The sequence below is a fragment of the Engraulis encrasicolus genome, chromosome 7, assembly GCF_034702125.1.
Source record: "Engraulis encrasicolus isolate BLACKSEA-1 chromosome 7, IST_EnEncr_1.0, whole genome shotgun sequence".
NCBI lineage: Eukaryota > Metazoa > Chordata > Actinopteri > Clupeiformes > Engraulidae > Engraulis > Engraulis encrasicolus.
In genome coordinates, this window is record NC_085863.1 from 35,094,048 (window position 1) to 35,114,281 (window position 20,234).

At 44.2% G+C, this 20,234-nt stretch overlaps 1 protein-coding gene across 6 annotated transcripts in view; it reads right to left on the bottom strand.

Annotated features, from left to right (window-relative positions):
* synj1 (synaptojanin 1) overlaps positions 1-20,234 on the bottom strand; it is a 36,776-nt gene that overhangs the window by 7,468 nt on the left and 9,074 nt on the right. For 4 of the 6 annotated variants that reach the window (XM_063203320.1, XM_063203316.1, XM_063203317.1 and 1 more), the window contains 19 exons: positions 19,438-19,499; positions 16,367-16,463; positions 15,655-15,830; positions 15,092-15,173; positions 14,666-14,818; positions 13,087-13,252; positions 11,471-11,662; positions 11,035-11,119; positions 9,966-10,106; positions 7,468-7,660; positions 6,221-6,379; positions 5,466-5,622; positions 5,168-5,285; positions 4,145-4,357; positions 3,711-3,789; positions 3,251-3,416; positions 2,307-2,492; positions 2,007-2,045; positions 1,159-1,284 (listed from right to left, as the gene is read on the bottom strand). In XM_063203320.1, the coding sequence (XP_063059390.1) occupies positions 1,159-1,284; positions 2,007-2,045; positions 2,307-2,492; positions 3,251-3,416; positions 3,711-3,789; positions 4,145-4,357; positions 5,168-5,285; positions 5,466-5,622; positions 6,221-6,379; positions 7,468-7,660; positions 9,966-10,106; positions 11,035-11,119; positions 11,471-11,662; positions 13,087-13,252; positions 14,666-14,818; positions 15,092-15,173; positions 15,655-15,830; positions 16,367-16,463; positions 19,438-19,499 (2,590 nt within the window). The remainder of the gene's footprint in view (positions 1-1,158; positions 1,285-2,006; positions 2,046-2,306; positions 2,493-3,250; positions 3,417-3,710; positions 3,790-4,144; positions 4,358-5,167; positions 5,286-5,465; positions 5,623-6,220; positions 6,380-7,467; positions 7,661-9,965; positions 10,107-11,034; positions 11,120-11,470; positions 11,663-13,086; positions 13,253-14,665; positions 14,819-15,091; positions 15,174-15,654; positions 15,831-16,366; positions 16,464-19,437; positions 19,500-20,234) is intronic. The other 2 variants (XM_063203321.1, XM_063203319.1) reach the window with 1 other exon arrangement.

Consider the following 20,234-nt stretch of genomic DNA (forward strand, 5'->3'; position numbering starts at 1 on the left):
ACACGCCTGATATACCGTATATAAGATACCAGTTCTTTAAGGGGTAAAGGAAGGACAAAACAATTGAGGCTTCATCATGACATGGTTTTGTCCGTCAACACAACAGTCGAATCCGTAATTCAACGTGTTCACTTGGGGAAATTTGCATGTTTGGTTCACAAAGCCTTAATTGACTAACACTTTTACACAGGGTGTGTGTATGGGAAGTCATCAAGTCACGTCTAAGTTGATGATATGTTACCTGGATTGTTCAAATCCAACAAATCGAATGCCAAACCCTGAGGATCTCCCCCTCCTTCGAGCAAAGGTGATCAAAGTCGAAAAGTAACACATGTCCAGCGTTACAATGAAACACAGGCATACGGTACCGCTTACATTGCAAACAGCACATATTCAAAAGGCCACTACTTTTACACTACTGCATTACATTAGCCTGCCAACTGGGTGTTCATAAAACAGTAAAGTTTACGAGTATGTGTGTGTGTTCGGAATTGCACACTACAGAACACCAACTCTACAATGCCTTGTAAATACAGTACTATAATGCTTGTGGTCATTTTTTGAACTACAGGCAGAGGGCGCTATTTCCAGCCAGGCACAAGTACAGTTCAGTTCATCTTTGAGACACAGAAGACATTTCATTACCTGCAGAGTTTTTTCTATCAGGCATGGGGCTTCTAGTGTCTTCATGCAGTGAGTGGGCGAGTGAGGGTCAGAGGGGGCAAAAGTAAATATGGTGCGATCTAGACATTTCATTTCATTTAGATCATGCATTTCATTACGTACATCCCAAAATATTACATTACATTGCGCTACACTTAAACGGTGCTTCTGCAGTTTGTATAACATGAAATTGGTTACAACCCTAGAGGCAATGTGGGGACAGTTGCAGTTGCTTAAGGACACTAGCAATGGACTGAGGTATAGTGAATGGTTAAAGTCGGATTCGAAACTGCAATCTTCCGATCCAAGGAGCCACTTTCTAACCACTAGGACAAAGCTGGCTACAGACATTTGTTTATGGCAGAGGTTTAAAGTTTTCCATTTGTAGAGGAAGAGCACAACACTACTGCTTTATGGTTTCACCACGGTTTCCCTGACGTTTCGGCATCAGAGGTTTAAAATAATGTGATGTGGAGCTGTTGTTGTTGGTGTTACCTGAGGGTGGTGGGGGGCGCTGAGGGGGTGCGGGGCGAGCCGGAGGGGCGTTGGGTCGCGGGGGAGGGGGGCGCTTGGGCTCCAAACCCCCTGACGGAGCACCCATGGCCGAGTCTACTGGAGAGCCTGAGACAAGGGAGGGAGAAGACAGACCGTCAGCACAGACAAACTACTGGTGAGAGGGCAATGCACGCACGCACGCACGCACGCACACATGCACACACCTTTTAGGTTGAACACTGCTGCCATAGTGATAATAACACAATTGTTTGGGTTTAGAACTGTAGCCACTTAAAGGATTTACAGACAGAACGTTACTGTACACAATACAATTCACAAGCACACACACAAATCTTAAACACACACAAGCAGGTACATGCGCATACACAAACACACATAAATTCTCTCGCACACACAAACACACAGAAGAAAAGGCATGAAGGGACATTGAGGTGAAGGCACTCTTTATTTAATATATGTTTACTTTTGGGGGGACTGTTTACATAAAACCTTGAATATATGCTTGTTTTAACATAATTTGTGAGTAATAGTTTTTAGTTAGTAAAAGTTAGTAATAGTATTCACTTGCATGGTTAATAAATGTATTTACCTTTCCTGTGATTTTCAAATTTGAAACTTGGCAATATTAAGAGCCAAAAATATATTAGGCATTTGGACTATGGGAAATGGGGCCAAACATATTTGTAGGTCCAAAAGGGGGGGGCTCCCAGCAGAATGAAATTGGGAACCAACTGCACTACACAGAGCTGGGTACTCTAACACAAGCACAACTAGCTACAGTATGTTAGTAGCAGCACACCACACACTGCTCCCTCTAAGCTCTTTACCTGAAAGTTCTCTCCTGAGAGGCAAAGGACTTGCACCTCCTTTTACAGAAAAACGAGACAAAATAAAATAAAACTGAAACACAAGACACTGAAGCAACACATACGAAAGACAGACCCAAAAGGAAATGGACCAAAAGGATTAAACGTAACCTTTGATTTGCATAGAAAGGAGAGAAAGAAAGTATAACTGAAACACAGACGCTAGACCGATGCAAAATAAAACCAATAACAAAAAAGGACTCAGAGTATCTTTTGAAGGTTTAGTCGGTCCCATCCTGAGGTGACGGGAGGTCCACTTACCTTGCGGCGGTCCGGCAGAGCGAGGGGGTGCGCGGCTGGGTCGGCTGGGGGCTGTGGGCTCCCCGTGGGTGGGTGAGTGGCAAGGGCTGGTACGAGGGGAGGGCAGTGGGGAGGAGCCGGGGCCCACACCAGCGCCAGGCTGCAGGTGCTGAGGGAGAATCTCCTCCACTTCCTCATCCACGTCACCTACAGGAAGTGGAACAAGAGGAAGGAATAAACATGTGGTTAACCACAAGGTCATGCCACCTTTCACTACAGAAAAATATGAATTTTACTACTGCTGCTACTAGTACGATTATTACCACCACTTCTACTGTTATTACTACCTGTACTACAATTACTACTCCTGTTACTACTATTACTACTAACAAAAACAGTTACATCAAAAACAGCAATATTGGTCACTGTAGTCAAATTCACTCTACACAAAGAAGCAGCATCATACAAATCCCTGATTGCAGTGAATTCACCAACTTGCACATTTACACAAATTAAACGCAAGAGTGCAGCCTTGTACCCTCCATGTCATACTAGTCATCCCCTACGTATGAGTTCTCTGCCAAAAAATGTTTCTCACACGATTGTTGCTGCTATTGCTATTATGGCAGCCAGTAAAAAAATATTTTTTTAAATGGTAACAGTAATATTGTCTCTAAAGTCACTTGCAATCTTGACAGTACACTATCTGTGATTGCAATACATTCAACCATAAGTAGCATATTCAACTAGAAAAGCGCTCAGAGAGTGCACCTCCGCCCTCTGATGGACAGAAACACACACGCACCACAAACTCCAACAAACTCAGTCAGACAAGCACATAACCTCCTTAGTGGCCCCTAGTGGCAGACAGCACACAAAGCAGCGAACTAACAAAACAAATGCACAAGAAACTCGGATGATCACGTAACGTCCTTGGCGGAGGTAATAAGAATACAGTATCTTACCCTCCATGTCGTACTCGTCATCCCCCACGTAGGAGTCCTCTGCCAGCAGCGTGGAGCTGGCCGAGGTGGGGATGCTGCCAAACACCCTCTCAATGCTCATCTCATCCTCCAGGCTCTTGATCCAGCCAGGGCTCTTCAGGCGCACGTCGATGGTCTTGCCCAACACCTGCAGCAGGCCAAGAGAAACACAGCCATGTACTCAACACCGGTTTCAGAAAGGTCATTGACAAAACGTGATGAACAATGGCCATTGCTTACAAAAACATTCTGGCACCAACCTGCTGGACTACAACAGTTCAAGCATCATTCCTGTTTAACCAGTTAATATGAACCACAAGTAATTGTAAGGGAAAACCTTTACTACAGCATGAAATCTGTTTTACGAATTCTTTACTAATATATTGGCATTTACATGTGCCAACAAACTCAGGAACCGCATGCATAAATGTGTGCAATTTACCTCAGAGGCACTGAGAGACAGAGCGGCAAGAGCAGAATACCCCTCCAGGAAGGTCACCCACATCTTCTCCTCCACAAACCTATTCAGCAACACAAGCACACAAATAAATAATGTAACAAATGAAACAAACAAACAAACAGACAAACAGAAAAAACAGAAGTCACATCAGTAAGCTAGTCAATACAGCATGCTGGTATCTGCTGATATGGCTACACCCAAACCTCACAAAAAAAACTTTCTGCAGAGGCATCTTGTATTTTATTTCATTTTGTTTTGTCACTGACTAAGTCCTTGAGTTTGCCTTGTTTTCTGCAAAGCTCGAATTTAAATCACCACCAAAAAAACCTGCCAATTTGATAGGTGCTCATTCTATCTTCAATTACCATAAGCTTATCCCACCAAAGAGAAGTCTCCTGTCACTGTTCCACATTTACCTGATGAGAATGACTTCTCCGAAAGCGGCAAACTTGTCGAGCAGCTCGTCGATGAGGGCGTCGTCGAAGTAGTCGTCTGGGCCGGAGCTGCAGAGGGAGACCAGGATGGTGCCGTCGGGAGGCCCCTGCAGCGCAATGACGTCCTTGTAGACCTGGTGACGCGCATCGGGGTCCACCTCCAGCACGTCCACGTCAATTACGGCCATCACTGGCCTGAAGGGTGCACAGAAGGAAACAGAGGATGGAAAAGGTTGGTTTGGTCATGCATACAGAGGTACAACCAGAGGAGTGAAATGTTTGATGATGTATATCCAAGGTTTGATAATGGACAGTGTAGCGAAGGGGAGTAGAGTTGCCCAGCCGGGACTCGAACCCAGACCTTCTGGGGTAGTAAACTGGGGCTCTGATCGCTACACCAAAGACCCAGGCTCATTGGTGTGACAGTCAGAACACACCCACAACCCTAGTGATGGTCACTCCATCACACTGCCTTCCCCTTCGGGAAGCGCACCCGTGCGCTTCACACACCCATGGTGGCCCTCACGCAACTGCCCATCGTGCTTCATCCATCCAGTGTGCCCCATCATCAATGCTTCACCCATCACTGGGGTCCCTCGCACCGGGGTCACCAATCCTGGGGGTCCCTCACATGGAATTACGGCTCACACACAATGGGTACGCTTCCGATGGCCTCACGGTAACCATCCCACTTCTGACACCATTTGTAGCGAAGGGGAGTTGCCCAGCCGGGACTCGAACCCAGACCTTCTGGGGTAGTAAACTGGGGCTCTGACCGCTACACCAAAGAGCCAGGCTCATTGGCGTGACAGTCAGAACACACCCACAACCCTAGTGATGGTCACTCCATCACAGACAGTTTGTCGTTGGAATGTATGTATGTGTTGTTCTGTGTGGGAGTGTCCAGTTGTTTGTTTGTGTGTGTGTGTGTGTGTGTGTGTGTGTGTGTGTGTGTGTGTGTGTGTGTGTGTGTGTGTGTGCGTGTGTGTGTGCGTGTGTGTTCACCTGTGGTCAGAGGTCTTAAGCTCAGCTCTGCCATAGTACTTGAGTATTCCTGGACTCCAGTTGAAGTCCTCCTCCTCCTCAGCTCCCGACGGGGAACCCACCACGTTCATTTCCTCCGCTACACACCCACACACACGCAAACAAGCACACACACTCTTTCAATAAATCTAGTACCTGGGCAGTAATATGCAAATAAAAAAAGCACTCTATGTTTTTATTGGACCATGCCCAAAACCATCATCAGTGTCCAACACTCTAGTGGTGTGACTGAGGATTGGCTATGCTGCCCTCTACTTACCCGTCTTATTGAAGTTCCACTTCCTGCGTTTCCACAGCACTCGATCGGTCCAGGCGGGCGTGCGGCATTTCTCGCTGGTGTCGTAGTCCTCAGAGAACAGGTCGTATTTGTAGGTGGGCGCAAAATCCAGCTTGCCTTCGATGAAGCCCCGGAAAACCTGGAGAGAGTATTCGCATGCATTCCATCATCATTTCCACTTCCAAAAAAATCTGTACGAATCCATACCGTTCACCATTTTGATATTGTTATTTATTACATAAGTGACACCGTAAACCAATGATGGCAACCTGGGCTCATTAGTTACATACAGATTCTTCAGACATTAACGGATTGTCTTTGTCATTGTCATGGGCTGGATCTCAAATGGCGCACTTGTGCACTTCAGGCACTATGTTTCAGTGCGTAACTAATACGGGATACACACTGAAACATGGACACTGAAGTGCACAAGTGCACCATTTGAGATTCAGCCATTGTCATACGTTGACCTTATGGCTCTACAATCTCTATCTATCTCTTCTTCCTCTGCCTTCCTGCTATTTGTGCCTCTCCTCCATCTCTAACAATTATTGTTTTTTCCCATTTGTCAAGCACTAGTTACATGCCTTGTATGATACAGTGCTATACAAATACAATTATATATTATATTATGTGTAGGACATCACTGTTCCCCTTAGCATCTGAACATGCCCTGGGGCCTACTTGTGGGCTGTTTTCCAGTCTGGTTACATATGACCAGTGTAGTGTTTCCTTACCAGTCCGGCGTTCTTCTGGTCGACCAGCTGGTCCCCGGCGATGAGGGCGTCCCAGTTCTTCTGGCGGACATGCTCCTTCACCTCCTCGTTGGGGAGGCCGATACGGTAGTTGAAATCCCCGCACCAGAATATGTAGTCATGGGAGTACAGCAGACGACCCTGCGGACAGGAGAGGAGAGGAGAGGAGAGGAGAGGAGAGGAGAGGAGAGGACAGGAGAGGAGAGGAGAGGAGAGGAGAGGAGAGGAGAGGAGAGGAGAGACAGGTTAAGAGGGAATGTTACACCAGAACAGATAAGTCATGAGAGCAATCATGGAAGCAGACGACCTTGGACACAGGAAAGGAGAGGAGAAATAGCTAAATGTGACCAGCACAGCAGATGACCTTGGACAGACAGAAGAGGAGAGACGGGCAAATAACAGATGTTGCTGATGTTTCATGTAGGATGCCATTTTCTTCTGGTGGATCTTTTACCTTAAGTAGCACTTAATTTTGTCAACCGCAACATGTAGTACAATTTCACAATTCCAAATCATGATGCATAGATAAACTTCAAAAGGGATGGAAAACTAAACTGGAACCAACCAGTAAGTGGGTTAAAAGAAGAAAGATTCCTACAACTTGAGTTTCAGTCAAAGCTTATTCACTGCTACCAGCCGGTAAATGGGTTAAAAAGAACGGTTCCAATGTCTTGGACAGACAATCCATCACAACTCTAATTAGCAAGCGAGGTTGCGGAGAGCGGAGAGTTAAGGGCAGAGGGAGGCAGGCAACGCGTGCGTGACTGGCACCCTGGCGAGTGGTGCCCTAGTTCCCAACTCCTGAGCGAGGAGCTGCAGGGCTGATGATGCCACTCCAGGGTGAACTTGGCACGGGGGAACTGGCACCATGGGTGACAGGCGCATATTTCACATATCAACTCATTTAGATCACTAAACAACACTTGGGTGTGTGTGTGTGTGTGTGTGTGTGTGTGTGTGTGTGCGTGTGCGTGTGCGTGTGCGTGAGAGAGAGAGAGAGAGAGAGAGAGAGAGAGAGAGAGAGAGAGAGAGAGAGAGAGAGAGAGAGAAGATGAGAAAGAGAGAAAAGATGGAGAGAATAAGTGCAAGCATGTGTGAGTGAGACCAAGCATATGTATTGCGTACCCGTACACAATGGCTTTTTGTGTGAGGAGGCAGTGGGGACGACACCTACTAAATGTCACAACTACAAATCAGTTTGACTAATGCTAGGGAGGGGGCTTAATTACCATAGGGAAGGTGAGCTTGCGTGTGATCTCGTTGTAGTCGTCATTCCTCTCCTTGACCTGCGATTGGCCGGCAGCGAAGTGGGAGCACACAAAGCAGATGCTGGTAGTGTGGAAGAGCAGGCGAATGGCCACACCCCCTTTGTTGCCCGTGGCCCCGCCCATGCCGGTCTTCACAGTGTCCACAGCAACATCCCTATGACACACATCATAGCATTGCAATGTAATATCGTAGCATACAACAAATACAACATACAATGTCATATTATAACAGAGGCGTTTTACCAACAGGCAGGCAGACTAGGCAATTGCGTAGGGCCCCACAGAAAAAAAAAATACACTTTGGAGGGGGCCCCAGCATAATAATTAAAAAGGGCCCCAGGTCTATATCTCGCCTAGGGCCCCGAAATGGGTAGAGCCGCTGTTGCATAATGACAATGTCATCTAATTAAACATCTCAATGCCACATATCGTGCCGACTTTTTAACAGTGCTCCTGCCAATGCCAGCCTTCACCATATTCACGGCAACATCCTTATTATGACAAATATCATAGCACTGATGAACCTCATATAACACGCTCAACTCTGAAGACAAAAACAACAAGGTCCTTTTTATTTTTTTATTTACATCGTACATAGCATTACAGTGTCATCTACCGATAATCCAACTTCCTTTTGCCAGTCTTCCCTGTGTCTACAGCAACATCCCAACAATACACCATCATAGCATAACCGTCATCTAATCCAACACCCCCATGGCACATCATAATTTATTGTGATTTAATTTGATTTTCATCAATCCACCCCAGGGACTAGAGATGCAAATTAGCCACTGGCTATAATCTAATCATATTTAAATGACATGCATCATATCTAGCATGTTATTTACATCTACCATATTTACAATTACCGCAAAATGCACTGTCCCTGTTCTTTGTTTAAAAGTCACCCGTCACAAACTGTAAGGATATTTCATGGCTCGCTCTTCACAGCTAATAATTACTCTGCCTGTGCAACTTCAACATCATGATGGATGGCACATATCAAAGCATAGCATAGCATTAAAACTGTGTCATCTAATGCAACATGTAACAGCAGACAACACCAAGTTCTGGTCAACTTATTCTGCAATATCTGTTTGGATGAGATGCATTTCACCGGTCAATAACTGTGAGGATATTTCAACAATATGGGTGACATTGACAAGCCTTTGTCAAAGATACAACACATAGCATAGGTTTACAATGCCATCCAATCCAACATCTCCATGGCACGCAATAGCATGGCATTACGGTGTCATCTGATACACAGTGGACACCGTCCACAATCACTGAGCACTTCCCGGCGGGAACCTTATACACTTTAAGACAGCACAAAGAAGCCTGCTAACTCAAAGGTTCCTTTAAAAAACATGCTTACAGGATATGTGCTGGAATTCACTTTTGCAGTGTCAGAGGAAGCATGTATGGACGAAAGTGATGACAGAGAGCTTTTGGAGCAATGCTGATGTTCTAAACTTCCCCCATTACTCCGGGCACCGACCCCACTGATGACCATGACGTGGTGGACTGGGGGATCACTCAGCAATATGGGAAAAAGAATCTCCCATTTATATTTAATGGGACTGCTGCAACATTTCAATACATTCCAATGCCTTTCAAGTATTATCAAGGCCTTTTGCCTTGAAACAAACCAAGCACACCCCCTTCCTCTAGTCTGTGATGCATATAAACCTGATGAAAGGACTGTCATGTGGGCAGATGTCCAGTATGTACCGTATGCTGATGTGTGTTCATGGCTGATGTGTGTGTGATATGAAAAGTGTGTTATAATTGTACTGTCGTGCAGTGCACCTTCATTTCTTTCTGGATAGTTAGATATTGACTACACTCTACTCCATTACTCTACTCATCTGATGAAAGCAGAGTGGTGTTGGATCATTCAGTGTACTCCTCTACGTACCTGATCGAGGGGTCATGATGTATCTCTACCCTGTTCCTCTACGTACCTGGTGAGAGGGCATTGGTGCGGGATCATTGAGTCTTCATTTCCTTCAGAGGCAGTAACATCTTCACTCCACTATACTACTCTACTAGTCAACTCACCAGATGAAGGGAGCATGGTGTATGGCTATGCTGCTCCTCCATTTGCTTGATGAAGGGGGCATGGTGTATGGCTATGCTGCTCCTCCATTTGCTTGATGAAGGGAGCATGGTGTATGGCTATGCTGCTCCTCTATTTGCTTGATGAGGGGAGCATGGTGTATGGCTATGCTGCTCCTCTATTTGCTTGATGAAGGGGGCATGGTGTATATAGCGTGTATACCCTACTCGCGTGGAGTATCGCTATGGTACTCCTCCACATAACTGATGTGGGGGGCATGGTGTGGCGTCATAAACAATCTCTACTCACCTGATGAAGGGAGCATGGTGTGGGAGCATTACTAGTCTACGTACCTGATGAAGGGAGCGTGGTGTGGGAGCATTACTAGTCTACTCACCTGATGAAGGGAGCGTGGTGCGGGCGGATGAAGACGAACAGGCACACTCCCACCAGCTGCTCGGAGGCCAGCAGCACGTACTTGTGGTCGCGAGACAAGTTCTTCTGGAGCTCGGCCGCCCACAGCTTCTGATTTGTGGTGCTGAGAGAAGAAGAGAAGAAGAGAAGAACAATGAAAAGGAGTGAAGAGTGAAGAGGAGAGATAAGTGGAGGAGAAGAAAAGAGGAAAAGAAGAAGAGTAGATGAGATTGACAAACGAAGGAGAACAAAGGAGAGAAGAGAAGAGAAGAGAAGAGAAGAGAAGAGAAGAGAAGAGAAGAGAAGAGAAGAGAAGAGAAGAGAAGAGAAGAGAAGAGAAGAGAAGAGAAGAGAAGAATAAAGGAAAGGAGAGAAGAGGAGAGGAGAGGACAGGAGAGGGGAGAAGCGTAGAGGAGGAGAAAGAGAGGAGAGGACAGCAGGAGTCACATTACACTGAAAAATACAGCAGGCCCCTGGGGGATCGAGGACTGCTCACGCAAGGAACTTTCTGGTAGGGAAAGCCAACAGTGTCAGCTCTTTAGGGACACTAGCGGGATCCCACAGGACACCAGCAGCAATTTGCTTCAACAGTGTCTTCCAAGAGGTTACACTGATTAACACCACTTCTGTCTGCATGATCCATCTACGGTGCTACAATAGAATGTGCTTGGGAGTGAATAAAAAAGAGAACTATTCTATACTACTGTATTCACAGTATGTTGCTGTTGTGTGTGCAGGTTTCAGTTTAAATTGCACATTTGGTGTCGGGTGAAATGTGCAATTTCAGTCAATTGCCATTTCATGCACAATTTCAACGATAAAGTACTGTATACAGTACAGCACACACAACCATGATAATTCCACAGAATAAGAACCATGGAGGTCATTAATCTATGACTTTACAAGCTGCAATGGTTAAGTGTCTGAAGGAAAAGCTCGAAGAAGCAGAAAGGGCCAGAGGGCCAATTATCTGATTCTTGGGCCTGGAGCTAATTGTCAGGCCTGTGCCGCTTTGACAGATGGCGTACTTGGACCCTTTCACTGTGCTGTACCTTGCACTGACTATGTTCCCAGCATTCAGCTCCACCATCTCCTCAAAGCCAATGGCGTAGATGTCCGCAGGCTCGGCTTTGCCATCTGTGGAGTAGGGCGAGAGAGAGAGAGAGAGAGAGTGGAGGAGGGTGGTTAGGCTGGCATCATGAAAACAGCGGCAGGATATTAAGGAAAGAATAAAATCAATTGACATCCTGAGCTCATATACAGCAGACAACTATATTGATAGAATAGTGACAGGGGATTTAATTTTGTTCACAGACTACCTCTAGTACATTTCACATTGTTGGGAGAGATAAAATGGAAATTTGAAGTTTTTGAGCCGAGTTACCTTTGTAAACTTTTGACAACTTCATTTGGTCTACAGCGCTCTGATCTGAAACTGAGATGATATGGCGTGTAATACAGCAGCTTATTACAGTGTTTGTCCATCACCTTGGAATTCTGGGTGTCCGGCCTTCATGGGGGCGTCCAGTAGCCAGTCGTTCAGGGTCTGGTTGCGGAAGGCGATGCTGCGGAACTGCTTGCCTCCATTGACGTTCCACGTGCCCACGCCCACCCTGATCTGCTTGGGCCGCGTGTACTTGTGGTGGTTCTGGCACATGCCCAGTAACACTCTCGGGGATGCTTCAGGGACAAAACCGCAAGGAGGCACTTGTCAGAACAATTTCATGAATTACATAAGAGAGGCAACTATAACTTTGATACAGAAGGGTAACAAGAAAACAAAAATGACAAAAAACACACACAAAAACACAAGACGGGGTGACATTGAAGCATGCAAAATAAAAAAAGGGGGCAAGCAATTCCGAGAAGGAGTTCTCAATTCAATCAAGGACAGAGCTTTGACCCGAGTTCGATTTATAACAGGGTAGACAGAGCATACAGCATACTGTACCTGATTGTAATACAGGCTCAGACACTAACAGTGCGAGCATTGGAGGGCGGGAAAAAATGAGAGAGAGAGAAAGAGAAAGGGAGAGAGAGGGCAGTGCGGTTAGCCGGTTAAACAGATAACAGCATTTGCAGCACTGGGTTACAGCCCTAATCTCACAGCCAGGACAACTGCACATCCCAGATTAACAACCCATGCCATCCCCCCACCACCAACACCAACACACAACACACAATCATTTATTGGACTCCAGCCAGCAATCCCTCTCTCCTCTACTAAGCAACGCATGGCTTAAATGCCAGCTCGTGATTATGAGAGTGCATTAAAAAGTCACACCTACGCATCAAAATACTCAGTGACAGGCTAAATCCACATGCACTTGTGCTATTGAAAATGCATACTAGGATATACTACAACACACAATTTCACAAGTTCTATCTAGAGAAAAATGCACTTGTGCCATCTAAAATGCATACCATGCATGCAAAACATCCCTTCAAGGTAATAGTTTAATCAATCAATCAATCAATCAATTCATTCATTCATTCATTCATTCATTCATTCATTCATTCATTCATTCATTCATTCAATAAAATTTGCAGTTACGCATTTAAATGCAAAACTACAATCATGCCTTTAGAATGCAGAATAATGTATTTATATATTGTCGTTGATATGATGGGCACTGTAGAGGCTGCTTGTGCTGAGTATTTAAGTACAACAAAATTATTGAAAGATATGCACTTGTGCCCTCTAAAAAGCACAATATGCATCAACACTAAATACATAAGAGTTATGCATTTAAGTAATGCAATATTGTACAGACACATGCACTTCCATCTAAAATGCATAGAAATATAGAACTAGAGTAATAACTAGCTATGTCTTAAAGTAATGTATTTAATCATGTATATATTGTATGTCAAGTTAATATTTAACCCCTTAGTGCAGATACTGTTATAACCTTATTGTCATCAAAATGGTAACGAGCAAGTCTTAATTGGTTACTTAAGACTGTCTGCATTGTCCATTGTCACTCTCTGCAATGATGTTATGTCCTCAAAAGCTTTCAGCAAAGAGTGAATAGGTCCGTGGATGGGCCTATCTGCAGTAAGATGCTATGCATTTATAGAGCTGTCGTCCATATAATGCGTACCATAGAGGCTGCTTGTGGTGAGCAGGGCGCGGGCCTTGTCGGCCAAGTCGCTGTTCAGAGTGCTGCCCAGCCGCAGGATGTCTATGGCCTCCTGCTTGGAGCTGTCGAAGAAGTTGTTCTGGATGGTCCTGGTGACGGAGCGAGCGCCATCTTTCAGCTTTCCGCCCTGAGTAGAATCAATCACAATAACAAAACAAAAACAAAGAGAGAGAGAGAGAGAGATACGGCCAGTTAACAACACATCAGATACTGTTTTATTAACAGTCAAGGAAGTTGAGCAGAGGTGAGCTCTTTTGCAAGTAGTTTGACCATGGCTTTAGGTCAATTAATAGATTTAGGTCAATTAATAGATTGACCAGTTTAGGTTAATTAATAGATTGACCAGGTTAAAGTGACACCACACCCCCAGGTGAAATTAAGTCACTTCCTGCAGATGTGGAGTTGGATATTTAAGAAGAAGTGTTTTCCAGGCAACCCAGCCATTGTCTGTTTAATTAACCATTCAGATTTGGGGACAATATTCCGGTGAGGAAGAACACAGACAGAGCACAGACAAAGCACTGCTATTATGTGCAAAGTCAACAGCAGCTGAAAGCCTCTGCTTCTGTCAACATAGTGTCTGGCTAGTTGACTAGGAAGCTACCAGGGCTTTCCTACTAAGAGATGTAATGATGATGACTAGCCTATATAAAATTAGATGAAGACTAAGATGACGACTGGCTACCAAGATCCAACACTCTACCTTTTCGAATCCAAGTTCATTGAAGAGGAGCTGCACCCGTGCTTTGGATGATGGAAGAGAGGACAAAGATGATGACTCTTTGTACGAGTAATTGGTAAAAAAAAAAAATCTTGAGTAAATTAATTCGCTTCGCAAGAATTTGGAGATGGCACTAGATCAGTGTCTATGCTACTGCTATGCTATGCTAAGCTAAGCTAAGCTAACGCCCATAGTGCCAGATTCAGATAATGGTCGGGTTGCCTGGGAAACACTTCAGCTCACTTATCCAACTCTAGGGACTGTGGTCATTGACTCAATTTCACCTGAGGGTAATGTCTCCATTTAAACTGGGCAATCTATTAATTCCTTCACTCTGGTCTAATTTTAGCATGGGTAAGCACACCAGCAGGACAGACAGGGAAAGACAGACAGATGGCAGAGTCAGACTGAATGAGAGACAACACGATGAGGTAGGAAAGCAATGAGGACGATATCAAATGCTAGGAAAACTTACCAATCAGGCACAAAGCAGTCCAAAGGAGAGCAGAAGAGAACAGCAGACACACACAACATATAAAAGTTAAAGATAGACCCAAAAGAGAAAAGTAGCCAGCGCTGCAAGAGGTAACGCCTGGAGAGACCTTTCTAACATAATCAACATTATTCAGATTAATCTCACAGTCTCCATTAGGTGTAGGATTTAAGTGTAGCTACACCTGACGAAGACAGTTTTAGTTTAAAACGTTGCTAATAAACCAGGTTCAGCAACAGAGTGCAGAAGTTCTTAATGTTTTCATGATTTCTTTCAATCCAAGTACCTGTTTAAACGGATGTACATGCAACCATTTAAAACTATACCTTCGCCTTGCCATCCAGAGCTCCGGTGCCAGCGTAGATCTTGCTGACGGAGTCTCCGTTGACGGACCACATGGTGCGGAAGACTTCCTGGAAACGGGCCACCAGCTGGGGCTTCTCGGTCAGGCCCATGTCCTCCAGCTGCTTAGGAAGCATCTGAGGAACAGAAGATGGAGAGGAGAAAGTTACTAATGGTGAACTGTAATGATGTCCAAAAATAGTGTTATTCATGGAGTGTTACCATAATCCTCAATTTAAACAGCATTTACGGCCAACATTATAACCAACTCGACAGGAAGAGAAATACAATAACGATGAGGTGTATAACCATCAACCTAACTTCAACAGAATCTATAGCTAACTTTGTGGCAAAGATATTTCAACCCTTCATGTAAGGCAGAACTATGAGCTGTAATGAGTGGTACAAACCTCCAGTGCAAAGTAGGCCTGGACGCTATTAGTGCGGTCCAAGCAGTCAAGACAGTTGACACGAAGCGTACCGGTCTGACATCTAAAAGCAAAGGAAGTCGAGAAAGATGAGTTGGACTGGATATCATAAACATATACATCATAAAACTATAGTCATGACAATAATCATTACTTTAATATGAAAATAAATGTAAATAATGTAGTCTTTGTATAATAATTAGTCTTTCAATTAGTCTTGTCCACCAAAAACAAAAAAGACAATTTAACCCATTGATGCCTGATGTTGTGTTGCGCAACATTGGCCCTGGCGCCTGGAGCTGCACTACGCAACATTCAGGCTCATGAGATTTGACACAACTTAATTAAAAACACATTCTAATGAAAGATGAGGGTCTTAGCGTTTAAATGCAAATTAGTGCATATTTGTATGTGCTTCAGAAGCTGAGATGTTTAGGTTTTTATAGACTGAGGGCAGCTTTTCTTAAAAAGGGCTCAGGCATTGAGTTAACAGAACGCCCATCCCTAAAGAAGAGAGAGACGAATGAGTGAGTCTTCAGCCTCACCTTTGGACGCCCATCTCTCCAGAGTAGTAGAAGAAGCCACACTCCTCCATGAACTTGCCAACCTGCGGCTTGAGCACGCTGTGCAGCTTCTCCGCTTTGCCTCCCCTCACCATCTGATGGTAGTCGAAGTTCACCATCTTCACCTGCGCCGCATGTTCAGAGGCTTTCAGATGGCTCTGTTGAAATAATAATGAAGACATTCAATAACAGGCTAATTTGAAACACTCAATACAATGTCTTGGATTTAATAGGATAATACTGATGTAACGAGATGCCAAATGTTATGACAAAAATTGCTGTTATGCACCCTAACACACACACATTGAGATAGACAGGGTCATTGCAATACATTAAGGGAAAGCCCTGACTAAATGGTTAGAGCTTTGGTCTTAAGATCAGAGGGTTGCAGGTTCAAATCCCACCCTTACCAGCACCTTCATCCATGGCTGAAGTGCCCTTGAGCACGGCACCTAATCCCACATTGCTCCAGGGCCTGTAACCAATACCCTGTACCTAAATATCTAAGTCGCTTTGAGAAAAATGCATCAGCTAAATGTAATGAAATGTAATATAGTAATACCTGGCCCTATGCCCTGTGGGAGAGCAAGTAATAAGGAATAGTTTACACTCAATGGTTATCCTCCTTGGTCGTTACCACTGAAAGTGATGTATTGACAGATAATCAGGTCCGCACAGAGCCCTTGCTAAGTACCTGGAATGCTTTGCTTAGCATGTGCTCTCCCTCCTTCATTCCCAAGAGGTTGAGGATGACCTGCTTTCCGTACAGTCTTCGTAGTGCAGTGAAATGTCTGGTGTAAACAAAAAAGACAAGCAACATGAAACACAAGTATGAGGAGATACAAAACATTATCAGATAACAACCCAGGTGAAAAAGTGGTTCAATTTAGTACAATAAAAGCATGACTGAAGTGTACTTAGCATGTTAAAAGTGCACTCGTGCTTTTTGTGCTAAGAAAAAGTATGTTTACAATATGCTTATTTAAAGTGTACTTAAAATTAGATGTAATTAAGTTGCTCTCAAAGAAAGTACACTTAGCGAACCATACTTCAAGTGGACTTCAAATATGTTTGGCTAAAGTGTATTTAGAGGAATATACTAATAGTGTTCTAATAGTGAACTTACTAAAAGTGTATTTTTTAATAACATATTGCAATTGTACTTTTTTCAAGTACAATATGATTACACTTCACCCAAATGTCTTCGAAGTGTGACTTTCTATAGTGCGCTTTAAAGTAAATCGCTTTAACATATTGCAAGTACACTTTTTCTAAGTGCACCATGATTGTACTTCACCCAAATATCTTCAAAGTGTGCTTACACAAAGTATATTTACCCATCATGCACCATCATACATGTCCCATCATGCAATGCACTTCTTGGAGCTAAATTTCTCAAACAGAAAGCCATTTATCCTGAAAGAATATTTTTGGTTTGCATGAAAATATTACTCATTGTTATATTCTGTGTTTATTGTAGGAGTTTTAAAATTTTTAAAGTGGTACAGAAAAAATGACCACGTTCCCACCGTCATTATGATGGTCACGTATATGTTCTGGTATATATAGGCTCACACTTCCCATGATATCATGGTGGGAGGTAAGTTGGAACTAGTTGTTCAAAGAAATAATAGAGGGTCACCATTGGTGATCAATTCAAGCGATCAACTGCAGGAAGATGGAACAAGATTGTAATAAACTGAAATATGTATCTGAAATCTCTGTAACATTGCAATGATTGTGAATATCAGTCGTGCTAGGCATGCATACTGTATCACTACTGTGACATGTAGCTGTGTGTAATGTACAAGCTCTGAGGACCAGCATGGATTGTAGTATTACATTTATATTATTTCATGTACTTGGGAGTGTACTGTAAATATACTTCAAGCATACCTGTTATATATTTACAATACTTAATATGATATACTTTTTACATACTTAAAATGTTCCAATGTAGTCCAAAGAAGCATGAAGTTAATATACTTTTATTGAACTTCTAGTAACAATAAAATGTTATAGAAGTGTACTCAAGCACACTATTAATGCCATACGAATGCATGAAAAGCGTGTTTGGAGCATACTTTTAAAAGTATGCTTGTAGTGCACTTAAAGTTGTCCAAAAGCGGTGCCAATTTAGCATCCTCAGTGTGCTGCAAGTGTGCTGAAGTACTGCTTTAGTAGTGCTTCAGCGCACTAATAGTGCAATGAAGCGCACTTTAAATCGCCGAAAATAGTACACTTTGTACTAAGTACGGTCAAAAAAAGTACACTTTAAGTATATGGGTTTTTCACCTGGGAAACCATTTCCTGACTTGTTTTGGCCTTATTTTCACAAAGATGTGCAGATGTGTTATGGACAACATAGCATGACGAAATCTGCTTGTGCGTGCATCATAAAGGAGAAATCCTCCCTGCTCATTAGGAAGTAGCAATTGTAAAGTGCTACTCATGTAGTGTGCTTAAGACAAATCAGACTGTCTAACCGCTGCAACGCTACAGTATAAAAATAGAACAGCTAACTGGATATAAATTGGGGAAACGGAAAGTTTCAAAAGGAAGGAAGATTGGCCAGCAAGATTTTAGAGATAAAGTCAGAGTAAGAGAAGGAAGGAGAGAGAGAGAGAGAGAGAGAGAGAGAGAGAGAGAGAGAGAGAGAGAGAGAGAGAGAGAGAGAGAGAGAGAGAGAGAGAGAGAGAGAGAGAGAGAGAGAGAGAGAGAGAGAGAGAGAGAGAGAGAGAGAGACCTAACACTGTTGCAGTGCAACAGACTGACTGACTCAGCACGCAGTGGGGTTTTCAGTGGTGACTCATGCAGAATCAAAGCTGCCCATCTCTACTCTATTCCCCATAGAGGGACTGAGGAAAAGAAGAAAAGAGAGGGAGGGGGAGTGGGGGATGGAGAGATAGAGGGAGGAAGGAAGGGAGGGAGGAGTGGAGATGGCACACTACACAAAATGTATGGTCTCCCCTTGGCAACAAACATGTCAGGAGAAGACCACCCATCCCACCATAATTAATCTAGTGCTTGAGACAGGGGAGAGAGAGAGAGAGAGAGAGAGAGAGAGAGAGAGAGAGAGGAAGAGAGAGGAAGAGAGAGAGGAAGAGAAGGAGAAAGAGGAGACTCCTCCAGCTGCATCTGTCAAGACGTCTCTCCTTCACACGTCCTTCACTTCACTGAGCATTTTAGACTTTTATGGCATGCACACCAAGTGACAGGGCCATTAGCCAATGAGATACTGCGGCGCCGGTGAAATGTCACGTTTAAAGAGTTTTATTGGCGGAAAGCAGTGGGGTTATAGGGTGAGGCGGGAGGACGTGGAGTCCTTGGATCAAATCATTCCGTCTGGGGCGTCTTGCTTTGGGTGTGGTTTACTGATGTGAGGACGAGTAAGGACACATTATGAATGAATGATCAGGTGAGGTTTGGGGTGGATTTGTCCTCCCCTTGTCCCACCCTTTGTCTCCTCTCTGTGGACAGTCTGTTCTATCTTGGAAGCACTATGGGGTGCAACATGTGGCATTAATTACCTTTCAAAGCAGTACAGATATTTCTTATTGCTCACGTCACTGGTCGTTCAGACCCTGCTCAGGTCAGTAATTATACCTGAAGAAGGTCTGAACAATCAAAATGTTATGAGCAATTATATTGCAAGTGAAATGGATGGTATGCAGGAATTTTGTCGACTAGTTTGTACCACTGGTTACATACAACACACCCGTTTGATTTCTGGTGTACAAATGCCTCCTGTGTTGAATAAATTACCTTTCAAATGCTGGTGCGTTGGCCTCAAAGCCTCTGGACAGTTTGACACGATGAGAGCCCACCTTGTTACAGAGAAAAAAGAAAACATTACAAAAGAGGAGAAATTAAGTCAGTTGTGCAGGTTCAAGTTCCACCAGACTTCAGTATAAGAGGAAACTGCTTTCAGAAAAAAATGATGAATAAAAAAAGAAAAAAACTAAACAAACAAAGGGATTCCTGATACCATAACGTGAAGTGAAACTATGAGAGAGAGCGCGGCCCTACGAGGAACACTATGTGCAGCGCAGGGTGAGGAGGAGGAACAATGTGGCCACATGCAAAACGTGTCACTCAGAGCAGTGTCCTTTGTCAAAGGCGGACAAGAGAGGACAATGCTCGTCTTCTTCACGGGTAGAGAGGAGAGGACAAAGACCAGATCAGAGGCGGGGAGGGAGTCTTGTTGGCTTAATTACATCATTGCCCATTCCAGCACACACACTGCATACACATACACACACCCAGGCAGCCAGAGAAGCTAAGGACAAAGGGGGCAGTTTTCCCAGGCCCAGGGAGATAGGGCCCCCAGAATTGAATCATTTATTACATTTGGGGGGGGGGGGGGGCTTGGGGGGCTTTCAGATGACTTTGTCCCCGGCTCGGCCAAATGCTGGCAACGGCCCTGCAGGCAGCCTCTCAGCCCTCTTTGCTCTCAGCAAACAGCAAACATTACACTCGCCTGCTGCTGCGATGCAATATAATCAGGCAGGACAGGAGGCAATGGGGTGTAATTAAGCTAGGCCTTAATGATTACATGTGTA